Source organism: Hippocampus bargibanti, linkage group LG06 (assembly GCF_051943395.1).
Source record: "Hippocampus bargibanti isolate YZ-2025 linkage group LG06, ASM5194339v1, whole genome shotgun sequence".
Taxonomy (NCBI): Eukaryota; Metazoa; Chordata; class Actinopteri; order Syngnathiformes; family Syngnathidae; genus Hippocampus; species Hippocampus bargibanti.
Genome location: NC_142739.1, coordinates 21,720,627 through 21,739,371, shown reverse-complemented (window position 1 = coordinate 21,739,371; position 18,745 = coordinate 21,720,627). Strand labels below are relative to the sequence as shown.

The window sequence follows — 18,745 nt, the reverse complement described above, 5'->3', positions numbered from 1 at the left end:
ACCATTAATCCCGCAGTATGCAGCTGGGCAGTCTGAAATGTGAACGGTGCAGTGGAACTAACGTACTGTACCATAATGGCGACTGCTGGTGGAACAGCAGACCCTGGATCAACAGCTCCGACAGGTATCTGGCCAACACGTGTTTATACTTCGGTACCTATAAACCAGTCTACGGAAGCCAGCGGTGTGGCTTTTTGTAGGGACGAACAACAATGGATGATGTGCCTATGAATATGAAAACCCCGGGGGCTAAATTGCTAAGCTAGCCCCGAGGAAATAAATGAACCGGTGCTTAGTTACCTTGTTAGTTAGTTAGCAGTCTTTGTGTAGTCCTTTAGTTGTGGTGAAGCTCGTTTTCACTTCACGGGACATTTAAATATTCAGTCTCGTAATGCTAAATAGTAAAGAACACCATAGTCCCGTGGTTGTTTGTATATTATTGTCAAACCGGTCACTTTTGTCGTGATGTAATGTGGAGTAAGATGGATCCAATGATCCTTTACATTGAGCTTGTGGACTCCCGTGTCATTATTTTTCAATTTATATATATGTTTTGTTTGTGTTCCAACTAAGTTAACTAACGACAAGAAGCTCCACACCCCGCCTCAGTTTTATGGAGTTTCATTACAACCACAAATTGGAAACAAATAACTTCTATGACAAACCACCTTCCACGTCGTTTTCTTTTTACGCATTATTGTGATGTTTATGAGTATTTCGTTCGATAGAAATGTGTTCCAAGTCTTGTTTATTTTCCCCCCCTAACTGCCTATTCAATTGATTTTTGTCCCAATTCTTTTGCTTATGGAAAAAAACAATTGACAATGAATTTTATTCAAAATATCTTGCTTTGGGGGTTTCTCTCCTCCCCATTTTGCTTTTGCTTGACAGGTTTATTTGATTCCGCGATTGACGCTGCTGTTTCTAGAAAAAGGGCGCCTACTAACAATATGAAAACCTAATGAGAAAATAGTAATTTGCAACGAGACAATTTCTGAAGTCATTGTTAACTTGGGGTCACAACATCAATAAAACATGTTTTTGTTTAGTTTTCATTTGTGTAAATTCTCAGTTACTTTAGGTTGTTAAATGTTTTTTTTTTTTTTTTTTTTCGTAAAATGTGCAACTCCAACTTTGGCAACTATGCTTTTCTTCTCAAGATTTCAGGTTCTGTCATCATTGCTCATTTCCCAATGCAGGGGCCCTTATGTGGTGTCATTTTGTAAAAAAAGGATACATGTTAAGGAGGAAATGTCAATTAGGATTTCCCCTTTCTTTTAGCAAATATCATTTTTTAGCCATGTCCTGCTTTCCAGATATTAGGACTCATTTCTGGAGAAGAGCCTTGCAGCGAGGTACTGGCCTAGGCGTGTGTCTTAAAAGTGTGAACAGCATGGCAGGCGATGTCCTTTTATGTAACAACACTGTTAGCAGAATGATGCTCATTGTTTACTCAGTGGAATAAATGTGAGTGTGGCCAGGCTAATCAGAAGCAGGTGACTCTGCCTTTATTAACTAACAGTCTTCTTTTGCTTGGAGTGCCCTCTCTTTCTTTGAATGTCGTCGTGAGTGTTCCTACAGATGTCCAATCATCTAGGCATCCTTTTGCATTTGTTGACCCGTGGTACTGCTGCATTGAAGTGCCGTAGCTGTTGCCACTGGTTACAGGCGAGAGGTGCTCTAAGAGTGGGCGAGAAAGCACTCGAGTGTTCAATGCAATGTTTATGTCAAGAAATTACATTGAATGTAGTTCTTTTGAATTCACAACTCACTGTGTACGTTCTGATCAGTAAATTATTGTTGTATAATTATATTGGTTTTGGAATTGATTATTGGAAGACTTCAATCCAGGTTAATAAATTCTGGCCCGCTTATCCTCACACGGGACACATTGGAGCCTATGTCAGACTACACCCTGAACTTGCAGGATTTTTCCATATTGAAATTTAAAACTCAGTTGAGTGACTTCCAAATCAGCCAATTGACAAGGGATTTTTTTTTGGCTGTCTTGTCAGCTGATGTAACTGAGCGAGATCACTCTATGGAACCATGTTTGGTCCGGCCAACAAGGTGACGTCTTATACAGTGGTACCTCAGATTACTAACTTAATTGGTTCCCGGAAAGTGTGTGTAAGGCGAACAGTTTGTCTGCCAAACATTTATTTCCCATAAAAACCCATTCAAAATGAGAATAATCTCTTCCCAGGTCCCCATAAAACATATTTTTCTACTAAATAACCCTTAAAACTACACAAAATATGCATAATGTTTAAAACTCAAAATTCTCTGGGTCCTGCAATTTGATTAAAAATGACACAAAAAAACCCTGGCACTGGAGTGAACACATACTGTATTTGCACATCGTCTGGCAGTGAATGAGTTAATTTTGGTGTAACTGACCGGTACCATTCTACTGTCAACTTTGACTTGACTTTCAGCAAATTGTCAGTCAGTACAAAAAGTCTGGTTCAACCCTGATTATAGTGCCATGGAAAACAATTTGAGACATCCTTTTTTTCTTCAGTTTTCCAGTCTCATTGTTTTTAGGGACCACCAAAATAGAATTATTTTCACTAATTTTTGTTACTTTTATTATTGTGATTCAACATATTTGCATTTCCAAAAAAAGCCTTTTTCAGAGAGGTTGAGGCTCCCCAAAAGATGCAAAATCATAGTGTTTCAAACATAATGGACTCTTATTGCTGCTGCTGTTTCCATTTTCAGTTATGTTATTGTTGCCATTTTTTGCCTTTGTCATAATAGGTGTATTTCTGTCGTGGCAACATATATTATATTTAGATTCTCACTGAGCTAAAATCTCACAAAAACGTGCACAAGAACAACATTTTGGGTTTGGAAACTTTTCGGGTACAGTGAGACCTCAACTTACGAACTTAATTGGTTCCCAGACAGAGTGTGTAAGGCGAAAAGTGTGTATCTCAAAAACAATTTTCCCATACGAAACCATTAAAATGGGAATAATCCGTTCCCGGGTTTCCATAAAATATACTTTTCAACTAAATAAGCCTTAAAACTACACACAACATACCTTATTCAATGTATAATAAATGTGCTATTGTATTGCAATTAAAGAAATACACTGCATTGTATCATAAAGTCACTTTATTTACATTTGTGATGTTCGTTTATGGCTTGATGGAATGGCGTTGAAGGTCGAAGGTCAAAGGGAATTGCATGAGGACTGTAATTAAAGAAATAAACTGCGCTGTAAAATAAAGCTTTATTTACCTTTTTGATGGTCGTTGATGGCTTATGGAAGAAGAGTCACCTTCCATAAGGACTGTTGGTGCTGTTCGGTCGTGTGCTTCCGCCGAAGATCACTCCGCCAGCCGTGGTGGGTGTGTATTACGAAAATAGTGCTTATTATAAGGTTTAATTTTCATAAATTTGACGTTTGTAAGACGAAAAGTTTGTAAGTTAAGGTGTTTGTAAGTTGAGGCCTCACTGTACTTTCATGATTCTGGGGTAGTTTTACATCCAGTGTTAACTGTACACGAGGGAACATGGACAGTTGACTTTTTGACCTTCAAGCAATAGAGGTGTCAAATTCACCAACGACTAAATGTTAATCTATCTGCCTTTTTTGAAAAGTCTGTGTAATCGTGGATTGGCTTAATTGCCTTGCCAAAGTCAAACCTGTTCTAAACTTTGCAAACGCGCATAAAATAAGGCTGTAGTTACTTTGTCATCACGGACTGCCTAGTGGCATGGAAAACGATGGAGCTATGTCTTCCGTGTGTCACTAATAGCGTGTGCTTGCTGTGGTCAATAGCATGGATGACAGTAATGTGTAACTGATCATTAAAAAAAATCTATCCAGTAGAGTTCTTTACTAACAGATCGAGTCAACCTCTAGTCTGCAGTAGAAGCTGCATTTTGTTAATGAAGGTAGTAATTGCAGAAAACACCTTAGGGGTATCCTGAATCTGGAGCAAGTAGCTCAGGGGAAAAGTAGTTCCAGTTTGCACCGAGCTGCTGGTATCAGAAACAGTTGCTGGTAAATGTCGCCACATTTAGGTCTGGGCTCATTATTGACCTCATTCGTCCACCAACAGCAGTGCTGGAAATAGATTATCATTAACCAACAGATTTTCCTCAAGTAGAGAGAAAGGTGAAACCAAGTTTCTTATGTTGTAAATCAAAATTTGCTTTGTTTTTTAGGGACAAGTGGCATCTTCAAAGGAGGCCCTTCGGAGGTAAGGACAAAACCCACCAATCACAATACTGACACTTTGGAACGGCATTTGCATTTCTTCATGGCATAAAACTCACCAGTGCGCACATATGGAATTTAGAAATGTTGGCGGAACCCAAAAAAAGTGCAATCAGAAGGCATCATTTCACATCTGACTAAAGTACAATGGATTTTCATTGGTTCCATTTATGTGATATTCCATTTATATGAATATTCAGGAAGTCTTGTTTTTGAGTTGATGATCATTCCCTGAATGACGTCAAGTAGGGAATGCCCCTCACCGACAAACCGACACCCAATGCATTTTGGGCACTTTATTTCGTCTGAAAACACAGTGTTGATCGCGAAATTAGAAGGAAAACTACATAAATAACACGATGGTGAATGGTTGTGTGTCGCACCAAGACTACCAATTGCGATAAAACGCATAAAGAAGGTGTTAAATTGACACAAATTCCCAGCAGACAAATCAGCCCATTTGCAATGGAGCTTGTGCGCCATCTTGTGCATTTTCTGGGATGCTACATTGGAGTCCAGACAGCTCGAATTGATACGGAAGGACTTCTTTAATCGATTGCAAACATTTAAGCTTTCATCTTCAGAACTATTTGAATCATATTCATAACTGGATGAGTAACAAGAAAGCATCTTCTCTGAATCTGAACTCTCTAAAGCCATTGTTTTGATTCTCGAGCAGAGCAGTTTGTGACGGTGTATCATGGTGTGACGTCACGAAAAGGGGGCGGGACTTTCTGAATCTCACCATTTCTGAGCTCATTTTGTGGCAGTTTTGAGACACTTTAAGTCATTTTTATTGGTGTTTTGCATTTGACTAAAAATATCAGCCTGCGTGTTTTGGGTATTTTCGATGCTATAAAACCATTTTCTGATGTCAGTTAGGAAACAGAAAAATGGTGTCGGTCTTCCTTTAAGCAGTTGTTGGAGAATTGCGGTGAATTTTAACTCACCCTGATAAGCTACATTGAATTAACATTAATACATCACGCTTGCAATGGGTCTAACAGTGTTTGTTGTGGTACTCATTGAAGTCTTTGATAGCTGAAATTATTTTCCTGTTCATTAGTCTGTCGCAAGATATGTACCGTCCGGTGTTGAGGCAATCTCCTTTTTTGTATTTCAGTCCTCAGTTCAGATGTTGACACCATACAGGAAACCACATTGCACATTTGACTCTGCGTCAAGAAAATCACCTCGTTGTATGTCACAGTGCATATTATGTTTACTGCGCTTGGTCACTTTCTTTTTTTTGTTTGTTTGTTTTGGTTTGGGTTTGTGTTACAATGTGATTTTAATCTGACAGAAAAAGACTGCGCCCAGCCACTAGCACCACACACTATTTTTACCGCTGTGTGATCTGATTCCTGGGTGAATATGTATAGGTCAATAAAATAAAAAATATTTATTTAAAGGTAGTGAACAAACACACATGAAGAGTTTCCAGCCACCATTTTGTTTTTCGTCTGTTCATGCAAATGGCGATTGTTACCCCGCAGCCATCAGATAACCATTAATACAAAGTCCTTCATCATATCAGAAATATAACTGGTTCCTGTTTGACTCGTCTGTTCGAGTGATTGAGCAAGTGTTGCGATCAATGTTCCCTCTAATTTTTCATGTGTCTGAGCAGACACACAAGCTCCCTGAGCACACTGAGGACCACTGTGAGCAACATCAGATGTGTACGCTGTGGCCACACACCAGTATCACGGCGCATATGGGCAGGGCACATTCGCGCTGTTCTGCTCCGATTGGCTGCGTAGCGTACGCGAACTGTCCAGCCTTATTGACTGGACACCTGTCACTCATTGGGTTACATTGCAAAATATGCGCTGCATAGATGTTCTTGTGCGCTGAGTATGTGCAAGCGGCGCGCGATTGCGCACGCGCGCAGCTTAGAGGGAAACATTGGTTGCGATGCAGTCCAAACCAGCTGATGCAGCCCATGGCACGCTGGAACCATTTGGTGAATAGAAAAAAAATAGTCCTCAGTGTTCAGTGGTTTGACATGCTGCCCTAATGCCTAGATTTCATGTCATTTTGAGATGGGTATTTCTCTTAGCGCTACATAGAGACCAAGAAATAGTTTATGTTGTATTTTCACAACCATACAGTACACGGTATTAACTCATTCACTGCCAGACGATGTGCAAAAAATGTGTAACAAAGCACTAACATGGACAAAAGGCAAATGCTGCCCCTTATGGAAGGGAAAAACATTGCCGGAGGTCTGACCAGCGCTTTATCGGCACCCTGCGCAAGAAAAAAACAAACCCCAAACACATTTGGGATTGGTGTTCCATGTCACACTTTTCAGTTCCTAAATAAATTAAGTGAATGAGTTAAAAGGTGTAATGTCAGTTAAGGGTCCTATTTTTGTTTTTAACACATACACAAGTCGCGTCGTATCATTGGACGCAGGCATGGTATAATGAATGCTTACAAGTGGATGGTTTTTGAAAAGGCAATGGTAGCATAACTGAATTTGTTTGTACTTAAGCGAAGTGTTTAACAGTGTACTCAATATTTTTTTCATCAATCTTTGAATCAAAGTCCTAATTTTCTATTTTAGAAATGAAGCTGCTCGGGCAGTTCACAATCAAACATGGCATGTTCCCTTGCGTCATTGTCAGTCAATTTTTGTTGACGCGCGACTCCCATAGACGTGAATGCTGTTTTTTGCGAAAGCTCGAATCGACATGTTCGCCCTACCATCCACAATCCATTCACAACTTGTGGCATAACTGCCTCTCAGTCTCCATAAATTTCTGTTCGCCATCGCTCCCACGCTGCTCATAACTTTGTCTGTTTCTGTCTTACAATGGCAATCAAGCACAACAGTAAAACCCGACTATGCATGCCTCGTTAAGCGTATTGCTACCGTGCTGATCTGTTTTTTCTCTACAGTGTAAGGTTTCGTCCATGTTTCTGATATGGTTTGACTGGATGTGTTTGTCAGCAATTGTTGTTGTATTTCAAAATGCTAAGCGTGTTTGTCTCTCATCATGAATGTCTCTCTGTGTCTTTGTTTTGTCATATTGTCTCTATGCTGTCATATTATTTGTTATTTAGTTTTTTTTTGTTCTTTTGACTTCAATACGGCGCCGCGAGAGTGGCTGCCTTTCCAGCAGCTCATGTATTTTATTTACTACTTTCATTCCTTTCATCACTTTGCTGCTGTGAAATGTAAATTTCTCCACTGTGAGACTAATAAAGGCATATCCAATCCAATCCCAATCACTTGACATAGCCTAAGCATGTATGTAGGAATGTGGGGATTGGTTGAGAGAACGGTTGGTGGTGGAAGCCTAATGACGACAGCAAATAGCAGAATAAAGGGTTAAAATTACCAAGGAAGAAAGGGTTGAATTGTCATATTGGCCATTAAAAGATTTGACAAAAATAAGATCTTGAAAAGAACTCTAAAATGTGAAGAGATGCCAGTGTAGGAGTGATGTGCTCCCTCTTACGAGTATCAGTCAAGAAGTGAGCAGCATCATTCTGAACCAGCTGGAGACGCTTCATGGAGGATTGGCTAACTCCAAAGTAAAGCACATTACAGTAGCTCAGGGGGGAGGGAGCCTTTTCCGTTGCTGGTCCCATTCTGGAATGACTTGCCACTGAACATTGAGCAAGCCTCCTCGCTGCCCATCTTTAAAACCCGCCTCAAAACTCACTTACACTCTTTGGCGTTCAACTCGGCATGATTTCAACTTGATCTTGGTTTTACTCCCTGGTGCTTTCTTCTATCTTTGTGACGGCTTTATTTCCTGAATATGATAGTTGTCGATGTTAAGCGCTTTGTTACAGCTTCAGCAGTTGTTAAAGCGCTATATAACACACGCAGCGGCTCCCCTCTCCCGGCAAATTGGCGTTTTCATGTTTATTTTGTTTGTTAATGTCATTATAAGTGCCTTGCATGCTGGGTCTGAGAGGACAGTAATTTCATCTGTGCTGTATGTCATGCATATTAGCATATTTGACAATAGAGCTGACTTTGACTTTGATATAAACCAATATGTATTGTATTGTAAACCAAAAAACACAACTTGCACACATGTAGCTTTCACCTACCGCTTTTTTAAACGCTTCCCCCCATCATTTCAGATGCCCGGCTCATCAGGCACCACTCAGAGTATGAAGAAGACCATCGGCCACCGGGGCGTTGAGACCACCACCGGAGAGACTACCTACAAAAAGGTTAGAGGCGGGTTGGTATGGGGGGTGGGTCATTGACACTTGTTAGCTAACACCATCGACGACGTGGGGGTTCATGTATTCGATTTGGTATACCTCGATTCTTCTCTGACTGGTGCAGACGACTTCCTCCGCCCTCAAAGGTGCCATTCAATTGGGCATTACTCACACGGTCGGCAGCTTGAGTCAAAAAGCCGAGAGGGATGTTCTCATGCAAGATTTTGTGGTCGTTGAAAGCATCTTTTTCCCCAGGTTGGTAGCACATAGGAGGTTTGTATCTACTTACCCTTTTCAATTGTCTCACTGCTTCTTGGTTTGTCTCCAGTGAAGGCAGTAACCTGACTCCGGCTCATCACTACAGCGATTTTCGTTTTAAGACCTACGCTCCCATTGCCTTTCGTTATTTCAGAGAGCTGTTTGGCATTCGGCCCGATGACTACCTGGTTAGTACTTGACATTACTTTTCATAGTTTTTTTATTTCTTTTTTTAAAAGAATCATGAAGGGACAATCCATGAATCTCTCTTGACTGATCCCTATTAGAGAAGATTCCTTTTATTTTCTTCCAGTATTCTCTGTGTAACGAGCCACTGATTGAGCTATCCAACCCCGGAGCCAGTGGATCGCTCTTCTACGTCTCCGGCGATGACGAGTTCATCATTAAAACTGTTCAGCACAAAGAGGCAGAGTTTCTCCAGAAGCTACTTCCTGGATACTTCATGGCAAGCCTGATGCATTTTTAGTCATTCAATTCAGTCAGTTTTTTCACACAACTCATTTTCCCTCTAGAACATAAACCAAAACAAGCGCACACTGCTGCCCAAGTTCTACGGACTGTACTGCGTCCAGGCAGGGGGCAAGAATATTCGCATAGTTGTTATGAACAATCTCCTACCCCGGATAATCCCCATGCACCTCAAATACGACATGAAAGGATCCACTTATAAGAGACGGGCGTCGCCTAAGGAGAGAGAGAAAGCTGTTCCCACGTACAAAGACCTAGACTTTATCCAGGATTTGCCCGATGGCCTGCAGTTGGAAGCAGATAATTACAACGCTCTCAGCAAGACAATACAGAGGGACTGTCTGGTGAGTCATAAAATGGTTTGCTTTGGTTTTCGTATTGAACTGTAATGCAGTGAAATAACTCTCCTCATATGGAATTGACTCAAAACATTCATATAAATTTACTAATATACAACCGTAATAAATACTATCAAATATTTCCTCATCCGATATCTTAGAGTTGTTGCTTCATAGCCCAACCAAAAAAGAATATACGTAGTTGGAGCATCTAAAGAAGTACCGTATTTTTTGGTGTATAAGGTGCACCCCCAGGAATTGCGTATTTTCAATCTTTTTCCAGATATAAGGTGCACGTTCAATGAATGAAAAAGTTTGCAAATATTTTATATAAATATATAAAGGTTTTCCATATATAAGGCACACCATAAGGCACTACAGTAGGAGCTGGGGTTACACCCTACTTCTTCTACAAGGGGGAAATGGAGTCAGTGGCTGCTGACAACAGTTGCAAGATCTGTTGTGGCTCAATATTACTTCACATATAAGGCACACCTGCATATAAGACGCGGGGTCATCTTTTTATGAAAACCGAGGCTTTTGAATGCGCCTTATATACCGGAAACTAAGGTATGTTAAAGTTGTACAACTCCAATGAAGTGAAGTTTGGTATGAGTTTTTAGTGGATGTTATGGGATTTTTTTTTGGAGAGGCGGTATGGGGGGATGGCATAGTTACAGTAGCATGTCAAATTATTTTCCCCCAATCACTAATTATTTTCCGCTCATTGTTAAAAAGAATCTATACCGCTGTTGTTACAAGGCCCGATTTTTTTTTTTCTTTGAAGGGCATTTTTACTTAACTGAATTTGACTCCCAGTGACCTGAATCAAGGTTTCTATTAAAAAAATTAAAACACGCTCATTCCCTGCCATTCCCAAATTTATCTGGGAATTGAAAAGTCTGACATGGAGTGCCATTCCCAAATTTGATCGGGTTTTGGTTCTTCTTGCGGGGAAGAGGGCGCCGATAAACAAGCGGGGCAGCATTTGTCTTTTGTACAGCCGCCTCGATTTCAAGCTGGGATAACTTTTTTTCTAATGAAAGAAGAGAGTATTAGGTTTCTTACGCTGAATTTAATGTTTATTTTGTCCTAAGTCTCAATATTCTGTGCGTCGTGCAATTTCAGTGAAAATGAAAAGAATCGTGACACTGAAGTGGACACATTTTTGCACATCTTCTGAGAGCAATGTTTTAATATTTGATTATCCTTTGGTTTTTTTTCTTGTTCAATTTAGCTTGAAAATTGTGATTTGTGCCCTCTTATTTTGAGCCTTGGTCTTACATAAGCCTGTTTTAATGCCAATGGAAGTCCCCACTCCACACTTCATACAGCAAAGCTTTTTTTTCTTGAAACCCAAACATATTTTTAATGAAATGATTTTTTTGTATTCAACAATGATGTTATCAAAAGAGGCCGATGACTCAACTGCTTAAAAGAGAACTTGTTTTTGTACAAAACTAAATACTAATCCTTTGCTTACTTTGTGGGATGCTACCTTTGTTTTCAAAGAATGGAAATGCCTTAAGGCATCTCACATGTTGTATTAGCAACTAATCATACTTTGGAGAAGAGCAATAGAAATGATGACCGGTAAGCATTGCACTTATCTGCTGTGGACCTGCAAAATTGCCTATTGCAGTCTTACTTGTTGATGCATGAAAAAAAATATCCCATCAAGACACTCTTGTGATCGTGTCAGGTAGGTGTGAATGAGCCTTGATGTAGCTGCCTTGTTTTGAATCTTAAATGCCAGGCGCTCTCATAGTCAGAATGAGTCAAGAATGAGTCAGAAAAAAAAACATTTTAGAGTTGTTTTCTTGTACTCTCAATGCTTTTCGCCATCTTATTAAAAATTAAGTGAGTAGTAATTAGTAACAAAAAATTATCTGAATTTGCATGCGATATGATCGCCCCTTTAGCGCTGTAACCGAATGTGCTAAATACCTTGGGGGAGGGTGTAACGCCATGGTCTTTTGCAAATGCAGACAGAAGCATTCCAATGTTGCAGCAAAATACTCCAGTGTTTACTTTTAGTGTCGGTCCTCACATGAAAATGCCGATCATTTAAATGTCATGTGTTTACATCATAAAGCTCTTGCAGAGTTTCAAGATCATGGATTACAGTCTCCTGATGGGCATTCACAACATGGATCAGGCCAATCGGGAGCGAGCGGGGGGCTATTCGGGCGACAGTGGTGGGTCAGAGGGTGCGGTGACGCCAGATCAGCGGCGACCTCAAGTCCAGAAAAGTCTGTACTGTACAGCCATGGAGTCCATCCAGGGTGAGGCTCGTGGAAAGGGCGCTTTGGATTCTGAAGATCAGTGAGTTGAATTTTGGACCCTCGATATGTTATTTGAGAATCTGCAACATCAGCACTTGTATTTTGGCTTTGCAGCATGGGAGGCATTCCAGCTCGTAATGGAAAAGGAGAGCGGTTACTCATCTATATTGGCATCATAGACATTCTTCAGTCCTACAGGTATCTGAAAATCCCCCCACCCCCTTCCACGTGCATTGTGCTGTTTGTGTAACATTTTCTTCATCTTACTTGTAGATTTGTTAAGAGGTTGGAACACTCTTGGAAGGCATTGGTGCATGATGGGGTAAGATCTTGCTCAATAGTCCAAAAATAACAGGACAAATATTTTCAGCAATAAATCAAAAGGTTAAAATTATTTGAGTATGAAAACAGTTGATGGAAAATCCCTCCATTTCGTCTTCCCAGTGAACATTTTTCTTCTCGTCTGAAAGAGTGCCTAAAGATAGATAAAATCCAATGGGTGGGGTCCTTACAATAATCTCACGCCCAAAACCAAGATAAAGTGCATTATGTCACCTCCAAAGGGGAGCTAGCGTACCACAACAGCACATCTAAGAAATAAGTAAATGTTTTTCTGTTGGTATTGTCGTTTAATCGTGCAGAGTCAATTGTGTCCGATTTCTTGATGGATAATTGTTAGAATAAATTAGCCGAATATTCTATAGTTGCAGCCCTGTTTTTGTTGTTCAATTGTATACTGTATATCCTGTATATGATAGTTGTCCATGTTAAGCGCTTTGTTACAGCTTCCGCTGTTTTTAAAGCACTATATAAATCAATTTGTATTGTATTGTAGGACACGGTTTCAGTTCATAGACCTGGCTTCTACGCAGACCGCTTCCAGCAGTTCATGTGCAGTACAGTGTTCAAGAAAATTCCACGTAAGTACACATCTTGCTTTTTAAAGTTACTTGCAATGAGGGATATCATGGTGATTTATTAGCACAGGAAAAGCGGTGCTTGTCAATTCTACATCCTATGTCTTCTGTAGTAAAGCCTTCCCCATCGAAGAAAAGCCGTGGTGGAGGTCAAGGAGGTCTTAGGAGGGCTCCCACTTTCGGAGCTCCCACCCCACTGTCTCACACAACGGTGCATTCAACCATGGACCCCAAACTGGTTTACCGCGCACATTTTAAAAGCACAGAGTCAGAAGCAGACAGTGGTAAGAACTGAAGCAACGTAATAGATGCTCAAACTGGTATTTACAGCCGGTCCCTAATTCAGATTTTGCTTTTTCATAGTTCAGCCAGGTAGGCCGGATTTGGTTCCCAGGACCCCGCCACTGCACGACAACCCCGCTGAGTGCGAGGCCAACCTCTCCACTTCGTCTGTAGGCAGCTTAGAACTTGGTTCTTCTCCTCCTCTCAGGTAAAGCATCACCAAAGTAATTGCTCTTACTCTTCCTAGTTTGGTGATTGTCATTCACTTCTACTAATGTGTGGCGAGACAACCATTTTACGTCTACATAGAGTTTGTGAGACAATGTCCTGGTCTAGTCCTCGTACTCAATCGGTGTTTGCAATATTATCTTGCCCTAATCTATAGGTCTGTTGGGGTGGAGGTGCACAAATCAGCTCACACAGACAATGAACAAGGTGCTTTTCACAGGTAGCAGCGACACACAAGCAAGTTTTAACACACCTTTCGTAGATTCAGTAGAAATTTATATCGATACATTATAGATGACTTCTTCAATTTGACTTGTTTGTGTTCCAGCTTCGAGATTGAGGGCAGCGGAGACCATTCAGGCCACCCGTCCGGAAGTGAAGACGTAGTTTCATTGTCGGACATCATCCCTGAGACCAACATCAATTTTGTATGTCTGACCACTGTCCTCTTAAGACACAGGTGTCAAAGTCAAGGCCCGGGGACCAAATCTGGCCTGTCTCATGATTTAATTCGGCTCCGAAAGCAAATTAAAGTTCTGAAATTCCATGATACTTGCTCAAGTCCAAACCAAAATTTCAAATTATCATATGTAAACCACAATACCAGTCATTATTCTTGACGTCAGATGAGAAAATAGTTGTTGTGCGTTCTGTATGTAATATGTGGAAATGAAACATTTTAATGGTTTCCTCAATTTCATAACGGTGCTCGCTCTAGAGGAAACCATTCCTACAATGTGGCCCTTGGCAAAAAAAAATGAGTTTGACACCCCTGTCCCAAGACCATTACATAATACAAGGTTTTCTAATAATTCAACATCATTTCGTAGTGTCGTAAGTCTAGTATTTAGGAAGTAATTAGTCAAATTGTCACTCTTTCTTAAATCAGTGCTAATTTTGTTTCTGGATGTTGTTAAATTTTTAATTAATACATTACATTGGACCGCTGACTATTTGTAGTTTGTAATTCCTAAATTGGAAAGCTATTTGTAGATTTGTGTAATTTGTCTGTTACAGACGCTCCCCTACTTACGAACAGTTACGAACAACGGTACATACGAACATTTTTGTAGGAACATATCAAAGTCAAAGTCAGCTTTATTGTCAAATATGCTAAATTACTGTCCTCTCGGACCCAGCGTGCAAGGCACTTATAATGACTTTGACAAACATAATAAGCACAAAATGTAGTATTCTCGCGAGTTGTGAGCATATATTTTATGAAATGTTTATTTTTCAGTACAAACCAATACAGGTTACTTATACAAGCCTTAAACATACTTATTGGATTGGAGGAAGTTCCACATACGAATTCTATGTAAACATCTGACTTGCAAAAAAAGTACTAAAAATATCTGCCACATTTAGATAACGCCAATCATTTTGGTGTCTAATGACCTAGAAAAAAAAGGAAAAATGTTTAGTTTGATGACAAGTCAGGTGGATCAGGGAGGGGCCTATATGTTTATATATGTCTAAACTTCTTTCAGATGTACTGCATATGAATTATAATTCAATGCCCTTCTGCTTCATGTGTTCTAGTCTTTATTTATTTTATGTTATTTTTTTTTAATCCTCACAGTAAACATTTGAACGAAATGACCCAAGAAGAAATATGAACTGGCCAGAGTGAAGGATAAGGCCAAAGCAGGCCATCTAAGTCAGAATCCCCGGCACCAGTTTCCTAAGCGCTCCCATTTGAAACACACCGCCGTTGTTGGTGGAAGTTGCATGGTGGAGGAAACGCAGAGACGGACGGGCTCCATGCTGCTGTGTGTACGTGTACGTAGTCTTTCACAGCCATCAACACTGTCACACATGTCCTCAAAAACACCACAAATGAGGGTTATTGCCACAATTATTTCTTTTGTATTGTAGAATTAGATTTCTCTTTTTCCCTGTTTGCCGTTTCATCTGGAGTCACAAAATGGTGAGAAGTCACAGACGGGAGCGATGCACACTGAGGTGCGTCTGAGTGCGGTCGTTTATTTTTCATCTTCCTCTCACAACACACTCAGTACGTTCCTTCCAAGCACACTTGCTCTAATCTGCCCCGTTTTTTTTTGTCGTCCCTCATCAGCGAATGAAAGGTATCCTGTCTGCTCTCCGACTGCCATCACATTGTCTTAAAATCGTTGAGGGTTTTGTTGAAATCATCGTTAGATGGATGGTTTGAACCAGTGCTAGACGATCAGGTGTTCACGCTAATGAATTGTGCCGTAAGACGTTGTTGTGGTGCAGAATGTACACGTCCACTTCCACCCCCAATCAGAGAATGTGTCTTATTATAATAAAATAATGTGTTTAATGTCTTTGTATGGAAGAGGACTAGGGCTACTGAAGAAATAAGAATGAGGTTGGCAAGATTCTGACTTTATTCTCAGCTCACTTTAAAGTCAGAATTCTGAGGATGAAGTCAGAATTTTTACTTTAAAGGACAACCGACATCACTTTTTTGTTACCTGACATCAGAAAAACGTTTTATAGCACCTAAAATACCCAAAACACGCAGTATGATATTTTTATTCAAATGCAAAACACCAATAAAAATGACTTAAAGTGTCTAAAATCTGCAAAAAAATTGAGCTGCGAATTGGGCATTTTCAGAAAGTCCCAACCCCAGTTCGTGACGTCACGCCAGGACGTCTCACATTGCTGGAGAATCAAAACAATGGCTTCAGATTAGGAGAATATGCTTTCTTGTTACACATCCAGTTATAAATATGATTCAAATAGTTCTGAAGAGGAAAGCATACATGTTTGCAATCGATTAAAGAATTTATTCTGTGCCATTTTGAGGCAACATTGGGGGAAATGTCTCACCCAAAAAGAGGCAGAAAATGGCGTCCAAGCTCCTGTGAGGAATTAATCAGCCCGTTTCCACAGGCTGATAAATTCCTTCGATGGAGCTTGGTCGCCCTCTTCTGGCGGCTTTTTGGTGCAACACGAGGTTTTCAGACCAAACAAGTACAGCAAAATATATTGACGTGATGGAAGGACTGCTACTATGTGTCTTTTTTTCGGTCAGGGGCGTTCCTTCAGTGACGTCACATACGGACTCGTCACCAACTCAAAAACTTCCGGAATATTCTGCGCGAGTATTAAAACGTAAAATATAGCTATATGCGATGGAATCTTTGTAAAATACGCTCAGAAGTCATTTGAAGCCATTTTACAAATTATGGACACAACTTGTCCGGAGAATTGGTTGTCCTTTAAAGTCAAAATTCTAAAAGTGAGAATTCTGACTTTATTCTCATCTCACTTTAAAGTCAGAATTCTGAGAATAAAGTCAGAATCTTTACTTTAATGTCAAAATTCTGAGAATAAAGTCAGAATTCTCACTTTACAGTGAGAATTCTCACTTTCAAGTCAGAATTCCAACTGGAAGTAAGAATTCTGAGAATAAAGTGAGAATCTTTCCAACCTCATTTTTTTCTTCAGTGGCCCTAATCCTCATCCGTATCTGTCATGTGACCACATGTGCTAAACATCTTCCATTAAGTATTAACGGTGACAACCATTTTGCAAGGGGTGGTCATTTTGTCTGTGCCTTCTTTCTTTTTTGGAATGCATTTTTATCCCCACATCTATGTGATGCACAACTGACCTTTTTTTCTCTTTTAATAACAGTGAACACAAATTTGCCTTATCACTAGAGTGCAAAGCAATGGGTTACCATTTGCGTGTCATTTGTCTGATTTTTCCATGTAAACAATACAACCTTAATTTTTTTGGAAGCTAGAGGACCCCCTCATGGCCGAACTGAAAATAAACGTAACTAGAAGTGAACAAAGTTGTCATATTAATTAACCAAGTGAACGATTCGCGTTAATTCTCAGTCATTCGTATAGCTTAAAATGACAACTTAATTCCTATGACATTAGGACTTCAAAGTAATATGTAGTTCGCTCGATTGTTTTATTCCTCAGATTGCAAGAAATTGAAAAGGTGTTTACTCATGAGGAAAAATGTGACTTAATTTTGAAGAGTCCACTTTTTTCCCACATTTGGAAAGTCACAATCTCATGATCAACAGCTTTTTTTTTTGTAAAAATGTTCCTTTAGCGTACAAAAAGCCCTCATCAAAATGCATAAAATTGAAAACGTTAGTTTTCTGTAAAAGAAATAACCTGTCATTAATGCGCTTTATTAGTGTGTAAATGGACGTTTAAAATCAAACTTAATGCTCCTAAAAGTGGTCGGAATCACTTTTTCCCCTTGAAATTCCAACATTCCAGAATACACCTTTTCTCCTAAAATTAATTTTTTTAGCACAACTTCAATGTCTGACTTTCTTTTCCTGAATTAGTGTGGCTTTAATACTCCCTTTGTACATTTTTGGTTATTTCAGTTTTTTAAATTCAGGAGCACGTGTTGGCAAATTGGACTTGAATGTGAAAAAATGTCCAAAAACTTCATATACTGACCTTGCCAGGCTCAGTAGTTGACTTGAATGCGTCTACAGGCAAAAATGATAAATGACTGTTGTTGATCATTTCTGCTGGTTACAGAAATGACAACCTACCTGAAACCACTCCTGGGCCAAAAATTAACTATTTTATTGTCTTGTACTGTATGTATAAAACATTCGCTTTTTCTGTTATTGTTCTTGCTTTTATGGTGTTTCGTGTTTGTCCTTGTTGCTATTGAAAACGACACATTCATGTGACAGGCAGGGTCACGACCTCTCGTCCCTAATTACTTTTTACAGCAGTGAGAAATTTCTCATGCAGTCACAATATAGCCAGATGACTCGAGTAAAACATCTCATCTACTGTAATCTTAAAACACATGTGGTCTATGCAGCAGAAAGGGAGAGGCTGTAATTATTATGGACTGATGAGGGTTAAAAAAAGTGTTAAGTGTGTTTTCGAAGCCACCCTGTGCTCCAAAGAGGGGAACGAGGCAGATAAGTTTTGCAAAAGTTCAGGAGTTCAGCTTTTGGTAATGGTGATGACACTGGTTTGATCATTTTGAAACTGTTTTGTTCATTGTTCCAGATTAGTCACATATGTGAAAAGCAAAATCTTTTGTCTATCACCCAAATTAACCTTCTGTCAGAGATGTTCGGTCGGACACTGTGAACAAAGGCTCGAACACAGGAAGATTGTCTTGAACTGCTGGCAGGGGATGGAGCCATTCATGACCGACGTCCAACTTCTGCAGCACTCTGCCAAGCTATTTATTGAGCGGACATTGATACCTTGGCTTCCGAACTTAATTGGTTCACAGACATAGTGTGTAAGGCGAAAAGTGTGTATCCCCAAAATTAATTTCCCATAGGAAACCATTAAAATGAGAATAATCCGTTCCCAGGTCCCCATAAAACATAATTTTCTACTTTCTAATTATTTTATGTATAATAAATGTGCTCTGGTATAATAATTATAATTAATTATAATGAAATGAACTGTATAATAAAGCGGTTTTATTTACCTTTGTGATGGTCATTGATGGCTTTATGGAATAGAGTGGCCGGTTTCATCAGCATTAAACACTTGATGAAGAACGTAGCCT

At 39.7% G+C, this 18,745-nt stretch overlaps 1 protein-coding gene across 5 annotated transcripts; it reads left to right on the top strand.

Moving 5' to 3' along the window:
- LOC148896775 (phosphatidylinositol 4-phosphate 5-kinase type-1 alpha-like) lies at positions 1 to 17,295 on the top strand. Of its 5 annotated transcripts, XR_016115207.1 has the most exons (18): positions 1 to 124; positions 4,183 to 4,217; positions 8,342 to 8,434; positions 8,553 to 8,683; positions 8,757 to 8,874; positions 9,000 to 9,152; positions 9,220 to 9,519; positions 11,609 to 11,838; positions 11,913 to 11,996; positions 12,072 to 12,120; positions 12,634 to 12,718; positions 12,829 to 12,999; positions 13,079 to 13,205; positions 13,383 to 13,445; positions 13,554 to 13,653; positions 14,808 to 15,007; positions 15,104 to 15,190; positions 15,306 to 17,295. XR_016115207.1 is itself a non-coding variant. In XM_088997969.1 (16 exons), the coding sequence occupies exons 1-15, from the start codon at positions 76 to 78 to the stop codon at positions 13,610 to 13,612; spliced, it is 1,734 nt and encodes a 577-aa protein (XP_088854095.1). In that variant the 5' UTR covers positions 1 to 75; the 3' UTR covers positions 13,613 to 13,653; positions 14,808 to 17,295. The 5 variants fall into 5 exon arrangements, 2 of the variants coding, with proteins under 2 accessions (XP_088854095.1, XP_088854094.1); XR_016115206.1 differs by having other exon boundaries at positions 15,104 to 17,295; XR_016115205.1 differs by having other exon boundaries at positions 14,808 to 15,190.
- Positions 17,296 to 18,745: the final 1,450 nt, after the last annotated feature.